Below are 23,010 nucleotides of genomic sequence, written 5' to 3'. Positions count from 1 at the left end.
AGTAACTGAGTTCTGCAAATTCTGTGTTTCACCTCTGTAAACTAGAATTTCCTGACTGTTCTTGGGTGGAAATGTTTTTACAAGAATAGGAATTCAAACATCAGTGACTGAACTTTCTTTAGCAGAAATGAGATCGTGCAGTAGCCGTTGGTCTGACCTGCACACTATTCAGAAAAGATTTGGGCAAATCAAACTCACAGAACTGCTTGAGTTTATCTATAATCTGATAGTGTCTGCAGTGTCTGGGTCAATCTATATTATATCTATTGGTGTCATGGATGGGACTGGGCCTCTCTTCTTTTTTTCATTTTAATACATCACTGAACAGCCAGTGTTGCCACCACTTGCCAAAATGTCCCATTTTGCTTAGATGTACAGTGAGGTTGGTAGTATAGATTACACTTAGAATAAGAAGTCCCTACAAGAGTGAGTGTAAACCAACCGATTGGTTTGTTTCAGCACATTCATGCGCTCACACTTTTTGCATTCGGGTTCTACAACCAGTCATCAAGGACTGTGGATAGAAAACAAAAAAGCTACTCGAGCTCTAAAATCCTCCAGTGGACAGACAGTTTTTTCAGAAAAGCACAGTCAGCAGGCCACCCCTAAGATAAATAAAGGTCAATGAAACACATATTTGATTAAAGGACAGACGCATGCATGGAAGGAGTTTGGACGTGGAGGACAAAGAAGGAAAGACAAGGGAGTTATCGTCCCATCTGACCCTTTCATTTCTCCTCATCCTCCATACCAGATCTAACATGAATTTAAGTGAGAATAGAAATGAGTAAGAGAGCGAAACAATGAAGCCGGAGGAGGGCAAGATGGTGGGAACAAGTGAGCTTGGCTGGGGGTGGAGGTGGGGAGAGAGTGTACATCAGCTGAGTGTTAGCACTCTGCTGAGATCAGCAATAACGTAGGAGCGAGAAAATGAACTGAGGGAAAAGGAGAGGAAGGGTGGATGAGGACGGGGAATGTGGTCAGAATGAGAGTGCTTCTGTCTTACTTTTGCCAGCGAACGCTTTGGCAACCAGGGGGTGGAAAAAGACGTGAGGAAGCAGGAGTGAAACCAAAATACAGATAGCTGCGTCTTTGATGAAGTGCAAGAGATGGCATACGAAGGGAGAAGATTCAACACCCCAGCCCAGAGGTGATGGAGCCTTGGACCGTTCCCGCCCGGTTCTTATGCCGACCTCGCCTCTTTGCCTGTCTAATAGGCTCTCCCGTGGGAAAGCCGTTGGGACTTAGCGAGCACTGACATAACAGTTGTTAAAATGCTGTCGGCAAGCTCATAGTAAGAACGTGACAGACCAACTCTTTTCTCACCTAAAAAAAAACCCAAAAACATTTCACAAATGTTTGTGAGCGGTGTTGTAAGATGATCAAAAACTGCATTCAATTGCTTTGAAAACATCTCAATGTTTGATGGCAACACAAATACTTGAAATGTTCCAAACGTATGTATGTACAAAATGGTAGATTCTACTACACAAAGATCTTTGTTCAATCTATGGTTTTTGCATTGCCAATGGAGTCACGTCGCGTCCAGATAACATCAAGGCACATTAGCAAGGTTGGTTGTGAAGCACTGATCTAGAAGATGGCTCCGTTCTTATGTCGTGGTTGGCATGTCGTGTGGTCAAGTCGACCTGAATGGCAGAAAGCAGAAGCAGCCAAACATTATTGTTGTTGTCCATCTACTCGCGCATGCGCTGAAAAACTATTCACCATTTACCAATATTGCATATGTACAATATCAGTGTTTCGGAAAAGTAGTTTTTTTTTTTCCTGTTTACATGGAGACAGATTCAGAGTGCTTTTAAAAAGTTCCACCATGGGGGCTGTTTCTGTTGAGTTGTCAGTGTAGTGTAAACAGCACCGATACCGATACCAGTATCGGGTATCCGGCTCGATACCAGGCATGAGTACTTGTACACGTACTCATAAACCTGCCACCGACACCTACGACACCACTTACGGCACTTCACTGCAAAGCGCGGGCGGCCAGCGAGGGGCGCACAGCTTGCTCAAAGCGCTGTTCCACTGATAACTAAAGTTTTATTGAATGTTTTCTTATAGTATATGTGGCAGCGCCATAAAAGAGCAAATTTTGAATGTCGGTACATCACAATGTAGGAATGTTGTTCAAATAACATCTGTCGGAAAAAAATAAATGTGTGTACTGGCCTAAGTACTCAATATCGGTTTCGGTGAGTACTCAAATGCAAATACTCATACACTACTCATTTTGGAAAAAAGTGGCATCAGTGCATCCCTACTTGAAAGCGTTGCCATGTAATTGGGGCCCCACCGTTCCTTTCCTCTTTGACTCCAATTTGAAGTTGCCAACAGGCAATACTCTTGGTGATTCAGACTCATCTTGTCTTATCAAATAAGTACAATTTTAATGAAGAATAGAAACCACCTCAGTGAGCATCAACGATCACAGTGGGCCTTGATGGAAAACCGGCAAACTTTTAGTGAACGCGGTTACGTTATACTATTTGGGTGTGCTTGTAAAGGGATGGAAAATAGTTGCAGAGCAAGTAAAACCAAAGTCAACCAAAGTTGTATCAGACATAAGCGTTTTACAATGAAGCTTGTGAGTCACATTACAAGAGGAGTTCCCGGCCTTGAGAGATCCCAGAGACCCAGAGAGAAAGTCTTTGCCCGATCATAGGCTGTAAAAATCAGATTTACATTTGTCCAAAAAAAACCTCCACAGTAAGACAATTCTTTTCATTTGAAAGCTCTCGGTGTCACTTGGCTTCACTACAATGTTTTCGGAAATCAACCACGGGTGAAGGATGTTGGCCCTTCTTAGACACAATATGGGAGGGCTTTGAGAAAAAGAAAAAAAAAAATGGTATTGCATTTTTTTGCCAATTAAGATCTTTCCATTTTTATTAGTCACGCAGTACAATCACAGAGATGCCAAATCATGGTTATCGTAGTATCTACTGCGTGGCGACTGCTCCAAATCTACTGCTCGAGTCAGTCAGAACCGGCCTCCGCAACATTAAAGGAGTCTTAAAAACAGATGGTGTCGTGCCCACAGAGCCCTGATCTCAACAACGTGGACTCAGTCTGCGATTACATAAAGAGACAGGAGACGCTGAAAAAGCCCCGAAATTCACCAAGATGATCTGACTGGGCCGCATTTCAAAAAGTGTAATCATTGTTAGGATTTCTCTAATTTGATCATGCAAGATTGTACGTGTGTGTGTGTGTGTGTGTGTGTGTGTGTGTGTGTGTGTGTGTGTGTGTGTGTGTGTGTGTGTGTGTGTGTGTGTGTGTGTGTGTGTGTGTGTGTGTGTGTGTGTGTGTGTGTGTGTGTGTGTGTGTGTGTGTGTGTTAAGCTGGGAAGGGGGGGCTGTGGGCTCAGTGGGAGACATTAAGGGGACAGGAGCTCACACTGCGATGACACATGGCACTCCCACTCTATTTCCACACAATGCACACATGAGCCATGTGCACATGCATTCTTACACACACACACACACACATAGACAAACACAAACACACACACACACACACACAGGAAACACATATCACACGTATGTGATTTTTGGATCCTGTCCCATTGTCCAAAGCTTCACCATCAGATTCAACATGTCTACTTTCTTTATTTCACAATTATTTTGATGAAATTACAAGAACATTTTAAGATATTTTGAAGTTGAAAGGTAGGCAGCTTACTATGGCCTTGTTTGCGCGCGTCGTTTTTTGCATTTTACTTTTAGAAAAGTTTTGTGTTTACATGGCAACATTTGAAAATATTGTCCCTTCACACAGAATTGGCCATGCGTTGACACTTGGGAGCTGACTTTCAAAAAGTTCAGTCTTCAGTTACTCTGAGCACCGTTGTTGTGTAAACAGCCCCCCAAAACACAACAAAAATGTCCAGTTTTTACTTGAAAACATTGTTGTGTAGACAACAATGAAGCTCTTTTTCGTGCTTTTAAAATCCAGTCTACATTCAGGGATCACAGGGGATTTATGAATTGATTTTAAATGTTTTTTGTGGAATTCCACAGGGGTGACTTTCCATAATTTGCAATTCAAGTAGAACAAATTAATAGAATATGTTTAACCTGAATACACTGTGTTGAATGTTCACTGTTTGATGGTCCAATCATCTTGAATTAAAAAAAATTCAGTTTAAAAGAAGATCTCTAATCTGCAACTTGTTAATTAGCTTTGACAGAGTGACTTAAACTATGTTCATATTACCCAACGTTATTGATCAAAGTTAATAGAACCACTTAATACTGCATTGATTTGAAAAGAAAATCAATGGAAAACCACCAATGGTCCCCAATAAATAAATGTATTTTACGTCCATGTTCTAGAGTTCAGCCCAGCTATCTTCCATATAAAATAAGACACTCATACCTGCTTCTCTGTGTCCGTGCATCACTGCGATGTCACTGCTGTATGTAAGACAACATCTTTAGTGTTCAGAGGAAGTGGGTCATCCATATTACCATATAATCTGAGCTGCGCTGCATTCATCACTGTCATCTGATCATATGCTGCGTATGAATACAGAGCCAGCACATACACTCAGATTTGACGTGTGTGTGTGTGTGTGTGTGTGTGTGTGTGTGTGTGTGTGTGTGTGTGTGTGTGTGTGTGTGTGTGTGTGTGTGTGTGTGTGTGTGTGTGTGTGTGTGTGTGTGCATGGAGGGGAAGTTCCACTTGAGTGTACATACTGTACGATAGCCAGGATGCCCAGGAGCTGCTGGGAGAACAGGGTGTTTCAGGGGTAGGTGAGGATAGTGTGTGTGGGTGAGTGCATGTGGGTATATGTGTGGGCGGGAAATGCGGGGGTTTGGAGGGGTTGAAAATCAATCGCTAGGAGACCCACTTCCCATCCCCGTTGCTGCGGCAATGCCGAGATTCCATCAATGAGCCGGGGCTGCGTTTCCCTGGCAACGCTTATGAATGAGAGCAGGCCGGTAACCGTGGAGACTCTGCGAAGAGAGGAATCACCGGTTGCCATGGCAATACCGTGATCGGGGAGAGACCGGGCAAAGTAAAGGCAGAGGGTGACCTCTGACATCTTCATCAGGGCCGTCAGGCATCGTCATCGTCACTGGCCATAAGATGACGACCGTCGGAGGGTTTTCATCACTTCCTGTCTGACAATTACTTGAAACATAGTTTAAAGCCTTGAGGAAATTTAGTCACTGAAAGGAAACTACTCAGTTCATATTAGTTACAAGTGTTTCTAATACCTGTCCTGTTTCTACCCTGATAACTATCATGTGTGAGACGGAAAAAGCAAAGCCGGGTAGTAGTGTAAATTCACTTTTACTGCATCTCCAATATCAAGAGAAAACACTTTTTTAAAGTTTTTTTTTCTGTCTATAAGGTAAAAAAACAAAAAAAAACAGGCAATCAGATCACCTTAGGTGGCGGTAATAAATTATAAATACTTAAATTACTGTAATGAAGCAGGATTTGGGGTACGGTACTTGAATCTGCAGTTCTCCAGCCAATTGATGAAAACGATGGTTTTATTTACATAATTCATAAATTTTATCTTCTTTTATCCAGGTAAATTTAATTACATGGCATGCTATCGACGTTGCAATAGAGCACGTAATGGATAAAAGTTGTTCAGCATTTTATTTCCTTTGTAATTAAGTTTAAGCAATCAAACAGTAGACATTTTCTTTCCACCTCAGGTTCATATTCAGATTTTATATTATTTAAAAAGCTGCTGTTGTGCAACGACGGTGATTAATTGTTTCTTTGGCTCTTAATACACATGGGATAATTCAAGGACAATGGTTAAGACTTCTAAATAAAGATTGAGCCACATTTGGACTAATTTTGGTGCTTTTTTTTCTCGACTATTTCAGTTTCTATTGGTAATTTTCTTAATCCATTAAGAATTTAGTCACCAGGAGCATCCCCAACATGTACATATAGTAGGTTATCATCAGTAAACAAAGGCCGGAGAAGAATGCAATGTTAATTAGAGCTGCTCCACCAATCAAACTATTTGCCTGAAGCCCATCTTACAATAAGAGTGGTTGAAGATTACCTTTATGTATTCACAATACGGGATAATATTTCTATTTATTTTTTTTGTACCATTTTATAACATATATGCCATAAAAGAGGAGGGTCAAACGTACACGAGAATAACACAGAACAGTATGTGGTGTGTGTGTGCAGCCTCACAGGTTGATTGCGAGGTGTTTCCCTGCAGTGAGAGCCTCTGTCATCACCGTCCAAACACCTTCTCCCTCTGCAGATGAACCTCCAGCTCTCCTGAGTCTCTCTCTCTCTCTCTCACTCTCTTTCTCTCTCTCTCTCTCTCTCTCTCTCTCTCTCTCTCTCTCTCTCTAAGCGGATGAACCTCACACTTTTGACACACAGGACTATCACTCTTTTTCAATCTGCTCACTCTCTCCAACGCTGTGGGTCTCTGAGGGGATGCCGAGTCTCTTCCCTCCAAGTCTGCATTTCATCAGGGACTCTCTTGTGTTCTCTAATAAGAAGCGACCTCCCCTGTGAGCTCCTGTGTTTGTATAATCTCTGTCGTTTAGGGGAATTTGGGGGCATAAAATGGTATACTGATGGGATTAGCAAATGTTTTATTTGCTCTCTTAATGTACGAAAAAAAAGATTTTTAAAGAGGGAAAAGCACCTCAATATAGCTCGGTGTAAAACCCCAAACATGGGTGTTAAGAGCTCTAATATTTTGAATAGGGGGCTGTTTTTTGACTATTCGCTATTGCAGGAAGCAAGAATGGAAACGAGAAATGAATTAGATAAGCGATATAAATACTGAAAGAAGCGTGTGCTAAGTAGCTGATTGAGGTGCGTGAGAAACTTCACCAAAGTAACACCTAGCCAACGACAACTGTGTTAGCAGCAGGTTAATTATTCTTTCCATAGCAATAAAAGTTCAGGACACTAGTTTGTGCGAACCAGGTGGTATTGTAATAAACACCACTTATCTCAAGACCGAGTCAGAACCAAGACCAGCGCATAATCCATCACGCCATCTTATTGGCCAAATTTGTAGACATATTGCAACTGCTGATGTGGCAGTGTTAATAAGATTATCATGCAGTACTCCTGTACTTGTCATCCTGTTGTTTTTAGATCCTCAAAATTGTTCTTTTTCAGCCCGTCTCTCCATCCCCATCCTCTACCTCCTGCACAGTCCCTGCTCCCTCTACTGGCCACCTCCCTAAATTGCAGGCCTGCTCAGCCGTTGCCAGGGGTGACTGCTTCCCGGAGGTTTAGGTTTGTCTGGCAGAAGCGGGTGGTTGCCATTTCGCACGGATGAATATCCAAGCATTTGCCCACTGTAGAGAAAAAGAAAAAGAAAAAAAGTCACCTTGAAATGAGACAGAAATAAAACAAGCAGCTGCAAGCTGGGAGACATAAAGGCAACAGAAGAGAACTGATTCTTTGCACTTGTGCTGGATGTTTACTCATTCATGCAGAAGTAAACTATAGAAAAAATGAATTTATTCAGAGCTTTTATAGTCCCAGAAAAATAACAAGATCACTCAAAGAAAACCTAAAATTATACGCAAAGTGTTGCAATCTGCAGTTCATATTATGAAAATACACGCTAATAGCGCTAAATGTTGTGCTGCAGAGACCCGGCATGAATTACCAGTCAGAAAAAGACGGTGATTTGCAATCCCATTTAGAGCTACAAGCTGCAGTGTCATGCAGTTACAGTTACGTCCCGGCTGTGTGCTCTAATTTACACAAACACCGTGTCAAGACCGGAGTAGCAGTGCGCTTCGTTTTGCTGAGGTCCGGTTTTCTCCGAGCTGCGGCGTGGCCTTTAGCCGTGGCAGTTAAAAAGCCATTGAGGGAATGAGGGGCTTGGCTGCCGGTACTGTGTCTGTTAATAAATGACCTCTTACTGGAATTAGCAACCAACCTGGAGAGAGAGAGGCAAGAAGGATGGATGGGGTGACGGGGGAGAAGGAGGGAGGGAATGGACCAGAAGGGAGAAGTTGAGGAGGAGACGCCAACATTTTTTAACACTTGGGGCTTTGATGTACTAAGATCCAGTGTAAAGCATGATGAATAGCATTGGAATACTGTGTTCTGTGGGTGACCAACGTCAGTTACACCCTTCAATTGAAGGTTTTTCTTGCATTAGGACACGATTAGAACGTTCTGCTGGAAAATACCACTGTCATGGCATAACGTCCTCCACATGTTGGTGGAGGACGTTATCGAACGTATTGAAACCTTACAGCAAATAAACATGCGTTTAACTTAAAGAAAGAAAGAAAGAAGTGTGCATGCACAGCAGCAGCGTTTCAGAGAAGTTGCTTTTTCCTCCGCTTCCATTGACACGGAGTCAGTTTTTAAAAAGTTTCCCTGGTAACCGTGATTTCAGTCACTCTGAGGACCAAAACGCTACTATTATTCAAAAAAAATTCGTGAAAATGTTTTTGTGTAAATGGGGTCCTCAATCTCCATTGCATCCTTAATTTGCTTGTGCGTGCGTGCACAATATCACATTTGCTCCCGTTTCTCTATGTGCATTCCTTTAGGAGATCATACCCTGAATGGGTTTGTTTATTTCACCATTTTGCCATTGTTTTGGAGATCATGCAATGACAACTGGAAAGACTGAAACTTGAGCTTTAAAGTTAGACTTCGATATCAAGTGACAATTATGTTGATATTGCTCAAAATTTAAGTCTTCAATATAAGAGTGAAGCAGCCAAAGTGATGTCTTATGCCAGTGTATCATGTAGCGTGTCAGCTAGAAGCTCATCCAACGTGAGGTTGTTTGGCTCCTCCCCTCTGCTCGAGTCTCTCCACTTCCTCAGAGCAACCCCCTCCCCTCCCCTCCCCTCCCCTCTCTACACCCCCGCACCCCCTCCTTCCCGTCGGACAGCCCCTGCCTTCCGCCCCCGTACAAGACGGAGCGTGGAATTTTCCAACCTATCTCAGGCTGGCTTCACATCAGAGGCACACACACACACACACACACACACACACACACACACACACACACACACACACACACACACACACACACACACACACACACACACACACACACACACACACACACACACACGCACACACAGTAGCAGCTCTTGGGAACAGCAAACATGGCGTTACCAAACTAGTTATTGACATTCACAGACACTGATTAAAAAGGGACCTGATGTGCTTTTCTATATTGCGTGGAAATGATAAATGGACTTTAGTCTCAGCATGCCTTACACGACTCGGCCGTAACATTATAGCCACTGACTGGTGAAGTGAATACATTGGACCATCTGTAGTTTCTGCCGTTTCCGTGTAAACACGGACATAGCTTTTAAAACATTACCAAACATTAAACATGAAACTTTTCTGAAATCAAAATGCAAAAACGCATTTTCACTTGACATGTTGTTGTATAAATTAGGCCTTAAAATATGAGTACAAATCTTTGAGGTAACGGTCCTCAGTGTTTGGCTTCACTGTATTGTTTTGACAAATCCGAGATTGTAGAAGGATCTAACAGTCTTTCTTTGAGTTAATCTGGGGTCTTTTTTTAGACTTTTGGTTTGGTAATTAAAAAAAACTAAACATTATTGTCTGTATTTATCAGTATACATTATAAAGACAATTATAACACTTTGCAGTGTTAGAAAATAGATTCACCTCACTATGATTGGTGTTCTGTTGTATACTGGTCCTGCAGATGTCCAGTACATTTTTGATATAATTTACAGGAGGATGTTTTCACTGCTGTTGGTTTGTTGGTTTATCTGTTAATAGGATACCTCTGTGAAACATAGGACTTCTTCAAATTGAATTTGTTTTGTGTTGTGTTTTTTTGTTTCTTGCTGCAGTATTTTGTCATCGGTGGGCTCTCAGCTTGATCTGAGGACGCTACGAGCCGTCAGGGTGTTGCGACCACTGAAACTGGTCTCTGGGATTCCCAGTAAGTGAATTTTCATTGCAACTTTACAACACATTGACTGTTGATCATCAACTCCGAATAAAAGAAGCTGTGAATTTACTTGATAATGTTGGTGAGCAAGTTCTGGTGAACAGCAGCCTTAACATGGTGGTTAGTGAGATACCGGAACTGGGTCTTTTGTGTTTCATCACCATATGAATTAGGGATGCACCAGTGTCAATACCGATATCGGGTCTGATAATGCACTGACTCATTAAAGATCTCTGATAAAATTTTGCGAGTATTACGTGACGTCATCTGTTAGCAACATCAGCAGCAGGTAGACAAGAAAGGACAAGCATTGTCATGATAAACATAATGGAAGCATGTCTGATGTTGGACTGAGCTTGCTGGTTGTCGCGAACCACCTCCTGTATACAGAAGTAGATAAAGGTCAGTACTCGTACTTGTACTTGTCCCTTAGAAAAGTGCTATTGGTGCATCCCTAATATAAACTGTAGGGTTCAGTCTTTTTCAACTTCCTCCTGATCATTTGTTTTACACTGTGACCTCCAGGCCTGCAGGTGGTGCTCAAATCCATCATGAAGGCCATGATCCCCCTGCTGCAGATCGGCCTGCTGCTGTTTGTGGCCATCCTCATGTTCGCCATCATAGGCTTGGAGTTCTACATGGGAAAGTTCCACGCCACCTGCTTTGATGAGGTTACAGGTAAAAACAACACAGACTTACTCACTGTTCTCCACACTGGAGCCCTCGGAGGGCTTTCAAAGTGTCTTTTAGTAGAGGAGTCTGAATGTTTCCTATGGTGCATCTCTCAAAACGTTTCTCCCAACCCCCCCCCCATGAAGTTTGCTGTCTGAAAGTCAAGATATGACTTAAAAAGAATTCCACTTTGGTCTCCTGTTGCTTACCAATTTCCTTTCAGTGATTGGTGCTCTCGCCTCACGTCTTGGGTTCAACCCAGGGCCTTTCTGTGTGGAGTTTGCATGTTCTCCCCCGGTACTCCAGTTTCCTCCCACAGTGCAATCTGACACCCCAGGTGTGATATCTGGCTGGTAACTAGGTAAAGATACATTTATTTTATTTAAAGCCACAAGTAATCTTTACAAAATCAACTCCACCAAGTCGTCGAGTTCTCTATGAAAAGGGTTTGTGTCTCCATCAAAAGAATCTTAAAGTGATCACAGTGTATAACTTTACCTGCTTTAGCAGTCAAAAAGCACTATGGGGGATGGATGCCAACCGTCCATTGGGAGCAATGGAGACGTTCAGTGTTCCATCCTCAAGAATATTTCCGCGTATGGACAGAAGGAGATGGGGGACCGAACCTAAGACTGAAAGACAACTTCACTTTGACAAATTGAGCCACAGAATCTCAGAAATAACCAGTTATGTTTTTGTCTCTCTCTCTTTGCTCTCACTGATCAGGAGAGATCGTGGACCAATTGCCATGTGGCCAAGAGTTGCCGTCCAGGTTGTGTCCCAACGGCACTTTGTGTAGAGGCGGCTGGCTCGGACCAAACTACGGCATCACCCAGTTCGACAACATCCTGTTTGCCGTTCTCACCGTCTTCCAGTGCATCACCATGGAGGGATGGACAGACATGCTCTACTTCGTACGTTCTGCACGTTCCCCGAGACGAACCTTCCATTTACAACGGGGGAATCAAACCCCAGCTCCCCAGCTACTACCTCCGTCATTGTTTTGTCAAGTCATCTTTAAGTCATTGTCAACTCAACGCCAAACAATCCTATTAACACAGACTATGGAAAAATATAGTTATAGTAGAATAAAAGGCAGAAAATGTACTTTTAAAAAAAAATTATTTTGCAGTAGCAGTCAAAAAGTAATACTGTATATCAATAAATCATTCTACAATATTTGAAATAAAGCGATAAAGATTAAATAAAATGAGGCCACACACGAGCCAATGAGAGAAAATCAATGAGTCAGCTCAAACAGTCTGTGTTGGTGTGGTTTTTTGGTTTGTTTGTTTTTAACCACACGTACTGGTGAAAACCAAGTCGATTAGGTTTTATACGCTGTGTTTTCACACTCATTCGGATGGGTGGCGGCAGACATCGGCGCTCGACTTAGATTTTTATTCAGCTGAATGAAGCATAAAGTAGTTTGAGGTTTGACCATTTATTTGTCCCAAGAAGTCCTTTTCCATCCATCCCTCTCGTTGTCATTATCTCTTTGACTTTCTTTATCCGTCCACTCATCTCTTCCTTTTCCTTGCTTAGCGAGTCGCTCTCATCTCCCTCCCTGCCTCCTCTGCTCTCTATTCTGGTCCGTCTCACTCTATATTTAACATCTTTTCTGATGGATGGAGGCTGACTTCCACACTCGCACAGGCAGTCAGGAGGAAACCAATGAAAGTTTAATAGAGAATGGGCTCCTTTGCGTCGTGCCATGAGGTTGAAGAACCTAACGCATGCACGCGGCGCTCCGGGGCGGGAGATAATAATCAGCCGATTGTCCCGTTAAAGTATTACGCGGGCCGTGCAGACACAATATCCCCCCTGTAACCTGATTTGTGCGACTCTCGGTTGTGTTCGATCAGGAAGAGACGGACTGTCAGATAATATTGTCGCTGCTGCGCCTTGCATGCCATTGTTGTCTACACAAGCAGAAGCCGGCGTAACATGACCCTGCACATGACTTGTGTCTCCATATTATTGTTTACAATGAAAAGCACAAAGACATTCAACGTTATTGATGTTTCGGGCGGCTGACTCCTCTGTTGGCTCAACGAAAATTGACGGGGGAAAAAAAAAAATCGGAACGCAAAACAGCAGGAAGTCTTAGTTCAATCTTAGATTTTTAAACAGTGCCGGGAAATATTGTTTGTATTAGGATAATTTCATATCTTTAACAGCTATATCTGATTTTAAATGTGTCACACCAGACCTTTTTTCAATGAGAGAATGTTCAAGACGCGAATAGAATATCTTACTTAACTGGTCTGTAGTAGAGGAACAGAACATTTCAAATATAATACCAGTTAAAAGATATTTGTTTGCATGTTTGCCTCTCCTGCAGAGTAACGATGTGGAGGGCAGTGCCTGGAACTGGATGTACTACATCCCCCTCATCATCATCGGCTCCTTCTTCATGCTCAACCTGGTGCTGGGTGTACTCTCAGGGTACGGCTCGCAGTTCGGCAATAAAACCTCAGTACTTTCTGCCTGTAATTGTCTCCTTTCTTTTGATTTTGATTGATGGAGATGAGTAAATGCCAACTGTTCCCACAGTGAATTTGCCAAAGAGAGGGAGCGGGTGGAGAACAGGAGTGAGTTCCTCAAGCTGAGGCGACAGCAGCAGATTGAGAGGGAGCTCAACGGATACTTGGAGTGGATCTGCAAAGCAGGTCGGTGCGCACTCCGACACACACTGCTCTAGTCCCTGCATAAGCATTGGAAAAACCAAGTAAAACCCTGACACCAGGGTTGCTAACGTCTTATTCTATCTTACAGAGGAGGTGATTCTGGCTGAGGAAGATGGAACAGTAAACTTTGATGGTAACTGAACTTCTTCCTTTTACATGTATATAGGCATACATTAAGAAACTCCAACCATAGAGCTGTGTGGAGCGAACATCTAAGATGGAAGAAGAACCACAAATGTCATGAAAATCTTGTGTGCTGGTTTTAACAACAGGCCTTAGCAATGTTTTCGCCAAGCAATTTTAGAATTGCTCGTTTCAATGTGTAAACGTCAGGTTTAGCACATAGAGCTAGAAAGTGACAGACTCTGTGGGAAGGGCGAGATATAGAAGCAACATTTGATAGGCAGAAGAGACGGCGCTTCTTGGTTTTGTTTGACCTCTTGTCTCATGCTAGGTTCGAGGCGAAGGCCAACTATCAAAACCAAAAACAACAAGACGGAGCTGCTGAGGAACCCCGAGGAAGGAGAGGACAACATGGGAGATGCTGTTGGTACGGCACACAGGGCTGGATCCTGCATACTCATACAAATAGACCGTGCCTTTAATTTGGGTTTTTCAGACAATCAACTCTGTGAAAATGGTATCATTTCTATGATTTGTTTGCTTATGATACAGAAAAACTGCGTTGTTTTTATTGTTTCTGCTGTTTCAGTGGGAACAGACATAGTTTCCGAAACGTTGCCGTGTCAACTTTCCTAAAAGGAAAACGATTGTTGTGTAAACAGGAACTTAGTTGTGAATTTTTTTTTCTTAAGGACAAAAGGACCTTAAATGATGAGTTGATCACTCATTATTTCATATTTCATTGCTCATTGGTTTTAGGAATGACTTTAAAACATCTTAGCGGACATAGGGCAAAATGAAGGGTACCACCACTCCAATGCTGATGATTCTTATATTTCTTAGGCACAAATTCAGTGTTTCTCAATGGAATTTGTAAGACTATGCACCTTTCTTCGATTGGGTCTGACAGTGTGATTATCATGTAGAAATTACAGCTTTCTATAAGTGGCATTTCCACCTCCCCCCCCCCCCCCTCTCCAGGGTTTGCCCGGTCCAGTATCAAGAGTGGTAAGGACGGCTCCAATTACAGTAAAAACGAGCGGCGGCTGCGATTCTTCATCCGCAAGATAGTGAAGACGCAAGCGTTCTACTGGACGGTGCTCTGCCTCGTGGGCCTGAACACCATGTGCGTGGCGGCGGTGCACTACAACCAGCCTCAGCTGCTCTCCGACTTCCTCTGTGAGTCCATGCACCTCGAAGACCGAGCGCACACATTCACACATGCTCACTAACACAATGTGCGGCACACCCAAACTTTCTGATCTTTGATATAATGTTGGTGTCTTCACAAACTCATCGTGACTTCAGCATTACTGTCACAAGTATTTTTCCTTTCTGTGCTGTTTTTAGCTCATTAACTTTGAGCAGAATGCTTAAAATCTCAGCCAGTTTGAAGAGTTTCCGCCTCAATGAAATATTTCACATTCAGTGTATTGACTTAAAAGTCCACTCAGCTTTATATAATTTAAGCTTCAGATTGGTAAAACACTTTGATCTGTAACTTGGATGAACCAAAGGTCTGCATACGTTGCTGGTATTATCGATGGACTTTTCGCAATTCTGTGAATTTAAAGCTATTTTAATTCAAAAACCGGCTAAATCTGCTCCCAATCAAATAAAAAAATAGACAACTGCATCACATGTATATTAGTTTAATATCTATTTACTCAATATATATCAACTGTGTGCCTTCAAATATAAATGTTATAACCAAAACCAACATGTGAACCTATGTGTCTCCAGTTTAATCACCTCTGCTGCTCACTCTCACCTCAACCTTCTGTCTCCTCCTATACATGCAAATAAAGATATAATAAATAATTCCGCTAAACAGCAAAAATCAGGTGTTTCAGTCACGAAACTTAGACTTATTCCATATTCTCCTCTGAATGTTTTCATGTATGGTCATATAATATTGTAAGGTTGACAGATATGTTCGTTTTCAGTCCAAATACATGAAGAAACCAATAAAAATCAGCCGAAATCTTAACTACTGGAGTGAAATCGTGTTGAAATCATAGAATTATCACACCAAGTTGCACAAGTGCAAAGATGAAGCATAAACAGTCTTTCCACAACAGTGCAGTCACGCTATCAAACAGCCTATACAGATTGTTTGGCAAAGAAACTACGTTTTGGTCATGTGATAGTTATATTGTTCATGTTTTCTCTGGAATATCCAAAAAAACTAATTCTGAAAAGGAGCCCAAATTTGATCAACCTGCTCAACGTGTTCAAAACAAGCCTGATTGGGTGGAAACTCCTCCAATCTGGAAAACCTGATCCATATATTCTTATTTCTGGAACAGTCGTTACTCTAGTCAACAATCCTAATTCACTGCACGACACTTCCCCATCGTATGCTCTTGTCCTGGATCAGATGCTACAAATGTCCATTGAGAGGCTAGAAAGTTGTAATTGAGGTATGTGGAATTTAAATGGAAGATTTAAGTCTTTCAACAACGCTGCTGTAAATACTGTGCACAAACAGCCGTCATGTATTTTTTAAAACATTACTAAAATGCATTCTTGAACCTCTCAGTTGATTCTAGCTCTTTAGCGCTAAACAGAGTACACACATTCATGTTTTAATGTCTTTTAAGGACAGTACATTGAAGCACTATGACTTCTTTCAGATTTAGACGAGCTACAATTTACTTTAATCTCAACCACAGTCTCACACGAACGATATCTTCACATCAAAATTAAATGATGGTGACATGAATCCTCATGCATCCGTATAGGGTGAAAGTCCCAGCAAGGATGCATCACCACACACACACACACACACACACACACACACACACACACACACACACACAGTTATGGTATTGATTGGGTTCAAGTGTTCTGACAGGGTAAGAATGATATATGCAAATAGCTTTGATTTGTAATGTCAGGGGGAAAAAATTGGGAATAAGAAAATTGCAAAATGTGAAACTTTTAACTTTTTCCTGAAAAAGTGCTACTTATTCTCAGTAATATGATTCAGATTTTATTGGTTGATTTTAAAATGCTAAAAAAAAAAAACCTACTTCAGCTTTAGATGCGCTCGACATGACACACACACACACACACACACACACACACACACACACACACACACACACACACACACACACTGGCCAGAGTCCAGTGTCATTAGCATATGAGGCTGTAGTTGCTGATGGAGTCCATTCATCACCACGCTGTCATACACCGCTGGACCGGCGGCACTATTGACTTCCACTCATCTTCTCTTACTTTCTCTCCCTTCCTTTTTTTTTTTTTTTTACTTGTTCCTCTCTTTTTATCTGATTTTACTCGCCTCCACTTTACTTCTATCTTACCCTTCTTTCTGTCATTTTCTGCCCTCCTCCATCCTCACTTTTTTTTTTTTACACATCCCTTCCCTTCACACACTCCTCTCTCTCTCTCTCTCTCTCTCTCTCTCTCTCTCGCTCTCTCTCTCTCTCTCTCTTTTCTGTCCCTGCTCACCTTCTTTTTGTTGTTCCTCTCTCCTTTCTGCAGTCTATGCAGAGTTTATCTTCCTCGGTTTGTTCATGTCTGAGATGCTGATCAAGATGTATGGCCTGGGCATCCAGCCCTACTTCCACTCCTCATTCAACTGCTTTGACTGTGTGGTGAGTACACACACACACACACACACACACACACACACACACACACACACACACACACACACACACACACACACACACACACACACACAGACTGTGACTAAGTGGAAAAAAAGACAAACTCAGCTTGTAACTATCAGATTTTTGTGGACAAATCCAACAGTTCATTTCGTCACCAGAACGGAAACATAGATTTTTCTCTTGTTGTGCTGCAACAATCTCACAATGAAACATTACGGGTGCAGAGGCACAAGTGCACTCCCCTTCCTATTTCGTCACGCTGTCATGCGGCGACGCAGTATGTCAGCGTGACGAAATAAGTAGCAGAATAAGCTGACTTTTTAATGATGAAAGTCTTGATAAACAAATAATCTGTAAATGATTTTTAACCAGTGGTGTTAGATCTAATGAATTGTGATGGTTTCGGCTTTCTGAATATATAAATGTGGTAACTTTTTATCATCATGTTGGCCACAAACATTTCATTATCACTACCAGAGGGCAAAATCTGTGACCAAGCACCTCTACCACTGCGATAGGTTTCCCATTCTACAGCACCATTCTTGTATTTAATATCCTTACTCACCTAGTTGAACTGAGGCTCCATTTATATGACATTGCAAGTGAAAAGGCACATTTCTTATGTTTACCTCTCAGAAAATGTTGGTGTTTATTCAGCAATATTTTGAAAGTTTGCAAAGTTCCACCCTGAGAGCCATTCCAAATAGGTTTTCAGTGGCTCCGAGCACAGTTGTTGTGTAAACGGACATCCAAAATGCAACAAAAATGTTCTGTTTTCACTTGAATGAATTTGTTGTGAACGCAGGGCCAAAACCAGAGATGACTAACTGTCTGTCTCGAGGCGATAGTGTTCAGGCATACTTGGTTTCCTTCAGCACTTTGGATATCTAGACCTTATGCCTATACTCATTTACTGTTTATTTAATGGTTGACTCAGTACTCTTTTTGGCACATGACCACAGAATCACCAGATTTTTCTTATTTAACGCGTGTGTTTTGTTGGATGTATCCAACACAACTGACTGTTGTTCGCGTGCAGGTAATCGTCGGCAGTATCTTTGAGGTTGTGTGGGCCACCATAAAACCGGGCACATCCTTTGGAATCAGTGTGTTACGAGCTCTACGACTGCTCCGCATCTTCAAAGTCACCAAGTAAGCTTCTCCATTACCTCTCCAACCATGCGTCCTTTTGTGTGCGAACAGCTCATGACGATCATGACGAGAAAAGACTGAGGTTTTGTCACTTTTACAAAAGAGACTCCATTGCTTTATCCTGTTACACCCACACGTTTTTGACGACTTGGCACTTTGAGGCTTGTTTTGACGTTCCCTTCTGGAGGGATTTTGATTGGTTTTGGCTCCTGTACATCATTTGCTTTGATTGTACGGTGACTTTCATTGTCGACAGTCAAAAGAAGATCACAAAACTAAAACAGGGTGGTTATCCAATGACATGAAGTCAAACTAATGGAGGAGAAAATGTGTATCGAGAACAACAAACATGAGGCCAAAATCGCCCGTAAAATGGTTCAATCCAGCCTGCAGGATGGTAGGTGCAGATAAAAGAAGTTATTGTTTCTGTTTTATCTCTGGATTGCACTTTGTCTATAAGATTGGAGGGAACGCCGAGACCTAAAACTGACAGCACATCACAACAATTCTCCAAGAGATTATTACGGTCGTCAGTGTTACAACAGTGATCATTGGTAGCGATAGCATTAGCATTAGAGCCAAATCATTGTCTTCTTTTTTCAGTTATTTGTGCACTCTGGCAACATTGTGGATTTCACCTTCATTTCTAAAAAGGGTATTATACGGGAACGTTTTTGTTCGTTCACTGTATTTATTTGCACAAAACTAGAAAAACGTTTGCATTATTGGTATTTCTAAGTCAAGCTTTCATTTGATTGGTCTGACCCATTTGGGATTAACTAAAATGAGTTTAAGTGATGAGCTTGAACGAAAGTTGATGCCATAAATATTACCCAATGAGACCCTTGCATTGTCAGATGTCCGTACCGACCGGTGGTTTCTTTTCTCGGTAGATCCCAAGAAAATGGGTAAAAGTACAATAGGGTCCTTGCCTTTCGGGCTCAGCCCCTAATTATTTTAGCTGTTCTAACATGTGTCTTCTTTGTCTCAGGTACTGGGCTCCTCTTCGAAACCTGGTGGTTTCCCTTCTGAACTCCATGAAGTCCATTGTCAGTTTGCTTTTCCTCCTCTTCCTCTTTATCGTGGTGTTCGCCTTGTTGGGGATGCAGCTGTTTGGAGGACAGTCAGTACCAGTGCTATCTACTAAAGAATCTCATTTGTGATGCATATCTTCTGTTGATATGATTGGAACAACCATTTTGTACTCTCCTCAGGTTCAACTTTGAAGACGGAACGCCGCCCACCAACTTCGACACGTTTGCAGCTGCGATCATGACGGTGTTTCAGGTACCAGCGAAACAGGAGAAGACATAATCATTTATGTCACAGGGCCAAACCCAAAAGACTAAGGAGTTTATTTCACTACCTGTTGGTTGATATCTAGTCTCAGGGTTTCGAGCAGCGGGGTCAACCACAGAGGAAACCATTTCAGTGTGGAGATTGGGGCTGATGAAGACGAGGACAGTGTCTGGACATTAGGTGCTTTCACACCAGACCAGGGTTCAGATTCTTGGATATTCTTTCCTTCGCATACTTAAACTCCGCTCTGCTTGAAAACGCAGGTTTGGCTTCACTTACAATTGGACTCTGCTGAGGTTTGCATACGGTGCAGATTGCAGGCAGATGGAATAGAAGTAGTGAAGTGTGTGACCACACAATAGATGCACATCATAGTCTCTTGCTCTCTTCCTGTAAAAAAACCCCAATTATCTTTGACTATAAATGTACAAACAGAAAAACCCCGAACAGCAGGAATTTGTTGCTTGTCACATTCATTTTTGTTCAGGCGAGCTGAACTTCTTGAAAACCCTCCAACGCTTGTCTCTGTGTAAACGGGGAAAACATCACTTTTCTGAACCGCTGCTACTGCTACCAAGGCCGTAATAATTCGTTTTTCTGCACATTTGCGAGTAAATTTACAATAAAAACAATGGCAACCCCCAAAATGTCATAACTCCCACTCTGTAGTATTTTCCTGCCATCACTATAAGTTACTGTGTACAATTCAAAGCATTCAGAAAGGAAGAGCCAAGAATCTTGGGATAATGATTTATGGATTAGATTTTTTCCTCATATGTAACCAGTTGGGTAATAATATAATGAGAAGAAAGCTTCCCTCTTCCTTTCTTCAGCCTGTAGCAGCAGCGACCACGTCTCTATTATCATTATAATGACAATCGGGCAGAGCAGACGTGGTACGAGCGTGATGACAGAAACTATTGTGGGTTGATCTATACAAGACCGATAACTGTCAAATCCTGAGTGCCTTGAAACAAATTGTACGATTTCAGAAATTTAATGAAGCCTGTTGTTGTCTTGTCAATTTTATGTGCCATGACTTGTTGAGTTTTGACTGTAGTCGTCAGCTGAATGGATCTTTTGTTGGGGACAGTTTGTGTCAACTTATTGTCTCAGAGTGACTCAAACAATTACACATTAGTGCAGCAGCGTCAAACATAAGGCCTGTTGGCGAAAAACACGGCCCGCAAGAGGCTCCAAACTAGCCGTACCAGCTCGCTTTCATGGCCGCGCCACTGATAGCTCAGGTGTCAGTGTTGTGTTGTGTCTCCTAAGAAATTTGTTAAAAAAGTCAATGTCTTCTTTACAATTCTTAATTATTTGCTTGATTGCCTCCAGGGCCTGATTCAAACTTTTTGCGGGCCGTTTTAGACCCACAGGCTTTATGTTTGCCACCCCTAATTTAAATCATCAGACATTAGTGCCAAATGTTAAACTATACCACTTGCAAACTATATATGAAGACTTTCCAACTATTTCCAATTATAATGGATGAACCTCGTTTTTATCTCTTATAATGTGAAAAAACTATTTATTTTTCAAACCGGCACATAATTTTTTTATATATATTTCTGTATAAATAACACATTTTGTTAAATTAAATCAAATTTGAGTTGCAACTCAAGAAAAAGCCTTCATTAAAAAAAAAAAAAAAAACTTTCCGCACTCAGTTACACCCTTAACCTGTTAATTCTGAAGACTTTTCTTGTTGCTGTTTTTTCTTTACATTTAAATTCTTGTTTGCCAGTAGCATTGACTGTTCTCCTTCTTCTCCTCTGGTAGATATTGACCGGTGAGGACTGGAACGTGGTGATGTACGATGGCATCGAGTCCCAGGGAGGCGTCAACGACAAAGGGATGGTCTTCTCCATCTTCTTCATTGTCCTCACTCTCTTTGGAAACTGTATCCTGCTTAAACACACACAACCTGAAACCTAAAGTACACACACAACATGCAAATGAGTACTTAAAACCCTCAATTGGCCCAGCTGCACGATATATATCACAAAGTTTGCATAGTCCGTATGCAAACTTGTACCATATACAGTCCATAAATGTGATGGGAACAACATGACCCATTCACAGCTGGTTTTAATTTGGGGACAAGAGAAAGAACATTGTTATTTGTAAGACAATTGATATTATTACATGTTCGCCTGACATCCTGCAGCTCTTTTCATGTCTCTTTTCCAGCCATGGTTTTTACTTGTCATTCATTATTTGGAGTTGTCGTACCACCAGTGTTTCTCCCTGACCCGTGCCACCACAGACACTCTGCTGAATGTCTTCTTGGCCATCGCCGTGGACAATCTGGCCAACGCCCAAGAGCTCACCAAGGTACAGCATCTCATTCATGTACAGAGGAAAACCCAATGAATCGGCATGAATTATTTGGACTAGTCTTTTGTTCTGTCCTGCTCTGATCCTCAGAGGATATATCGGAGACAGTCGGTCTCCGTGTAAACGGGGGAAAACGCAACTTTTTGAAAACACTGATACTGCGCATTTGCACCATGGCCATAGTAAACAGTTTTTCTCCACATGTGAGAGTAGATGAAAATGAACAACAATGGCTGCCTCCAGAGTGTCATGACTCCCAGTCCAGGTTCTCCTGGGACTTTGGTAGTTGACAGTCTGTCTGGTCGTCTGTCCATACGAATGTCTGTGTACTCCCGTTGTTAATGTTCATAGTGTATCGTTCTCTGTGTGCGTGTGTTCGTGGTTTTATTACAAAAACAACAAAAAGCGCCAACTCATGGCCCGGCATGCGAACTACACCGTTTTCAGCGTTTCTGACGTTTTCGTGTAAACGGACATTGTTTTTTCAAAATGTTGCCGTGAAGACACAAAATATTTCTGGAACAAAAATGCAAAAACTGCATTTTTTTTCTTGAAATGATGTTGTGAAAACAAGGCCTAAGAGCAGATTGCTGTGTTTCTGCATCAGGACGAGGAGGAGCAGGAGGAGGCAGCCAATCAGAAGACAGCAATGCAGAAGGCCAAAGAGGTGGCAGAGGTCAGCCCGCTGTCTGCAGCCAACCTGTCCATTGCTGCGTGAGTACACACACTGGGTCAAAGTTTTACCACAAAATGAACATTTCTTTAACGTTTTTGAATATATTTCATGTCTTCATTCTGGATTTTGTAATGGTTTTATGTTGTAAATGTAATCAAAAAATTTTATACTCGTGTTGCGCTTGTGACGTTATGAATGCGGACATTGTTAACGGACATCTTCTTCCTTTGGGCTGAATTAATGACAAACTCTCAGATCGAACATGAATCAATATAAAAGATGCTATATTGATGCTAAAAGAGCTATATTAATGACAAATACTGAAAAAGGCACCGGTAAAGTTTGAAAAATGGTAAATTCTAAGGGTTTTTTTTCCACTGAGCCGTTTTTTTCCTAATGTTTATGATTGGCAGATCCACACACACACACACACACACACACACACACACACACAGACACACACAC

The 23,010-nt window shown here is 41.9% G+C and overlaps 1 protein-coding gene across 1 annotated transcript in view; it reads left to right on the top strand.

The window, feature by feature from the left end:
• Positions 1-23,010, top strand: part of cacna1ab (calcium channel, voltage-dependent, P/Q type, alpha 1A subunit, b) — a 107,428-nt gene that overhangs the window by 11,680 nt on the left and 72,738 nt on the right. The window contains exons 3-17 of the mRNA XM_080464247.1: positions 9,852-9,943; positions 10,478-10,630; positions 11,351-11,538; positions 12,969-13,072; positions 13,181-13,296; positions 13,403-13,447; positions 13,769-13,864; positions 14,419-14,616; positions 16,948-17,060; positions 18,118-18,230; positions 19,222-19,353; positions 19,445-19,517; positions 21,312-21,432; positions 21,799-21,866; positions 22,477-22,583. Coding sequence (XP_080320373.1) covers positions 9,852-9,943; positions 10,478-10,630; positions 11,351-11,538; positions 12,969-13,072; positions 13,181-13,296; positions 13,403-13,447; positions 13,769-13,864; positions 14,419-14,616; positions 16,948-17,060; positions 18,118-18,230; positions 19,222-19,353; positions 19,445-19,517; positions 21,312-21,432; positions 21,799-21,866; positions 22,477-22,583 — 1,719 coding nt within the window. The remainder of the gene's footprint in view (positions 1-9,851; positions 9,944-10,477; positions 10,631-11,350; positions 11,539-12,968; positions 13,073-13,180; positions 13,297-13,402; positions 13,448-13,768; positions 13,865-14,418; positions 14,617-16,947; positions 17,061-18,117; positions 18,231-19,221; positions 19,354-19,444; positions 19,518-21,311; positions 21,433-21,798; positions 21,867-22,476; positions 22,584-23,010) is intronic.

This window comes from Lipophrys pholis (genome assembly GCF_963383615.2).
Source record: "Lipophrys pholis genome assembly, chromosome: 5".
NCBI lineage: Eukaryota > Metazoa > Chordata > Actinopteri > Blenniiformes > Blenniidae > Lipophrys > Lipophrys pholis.
This window is presented reverse-complemented; position numbering and strand designations above follow the sequence as displayed.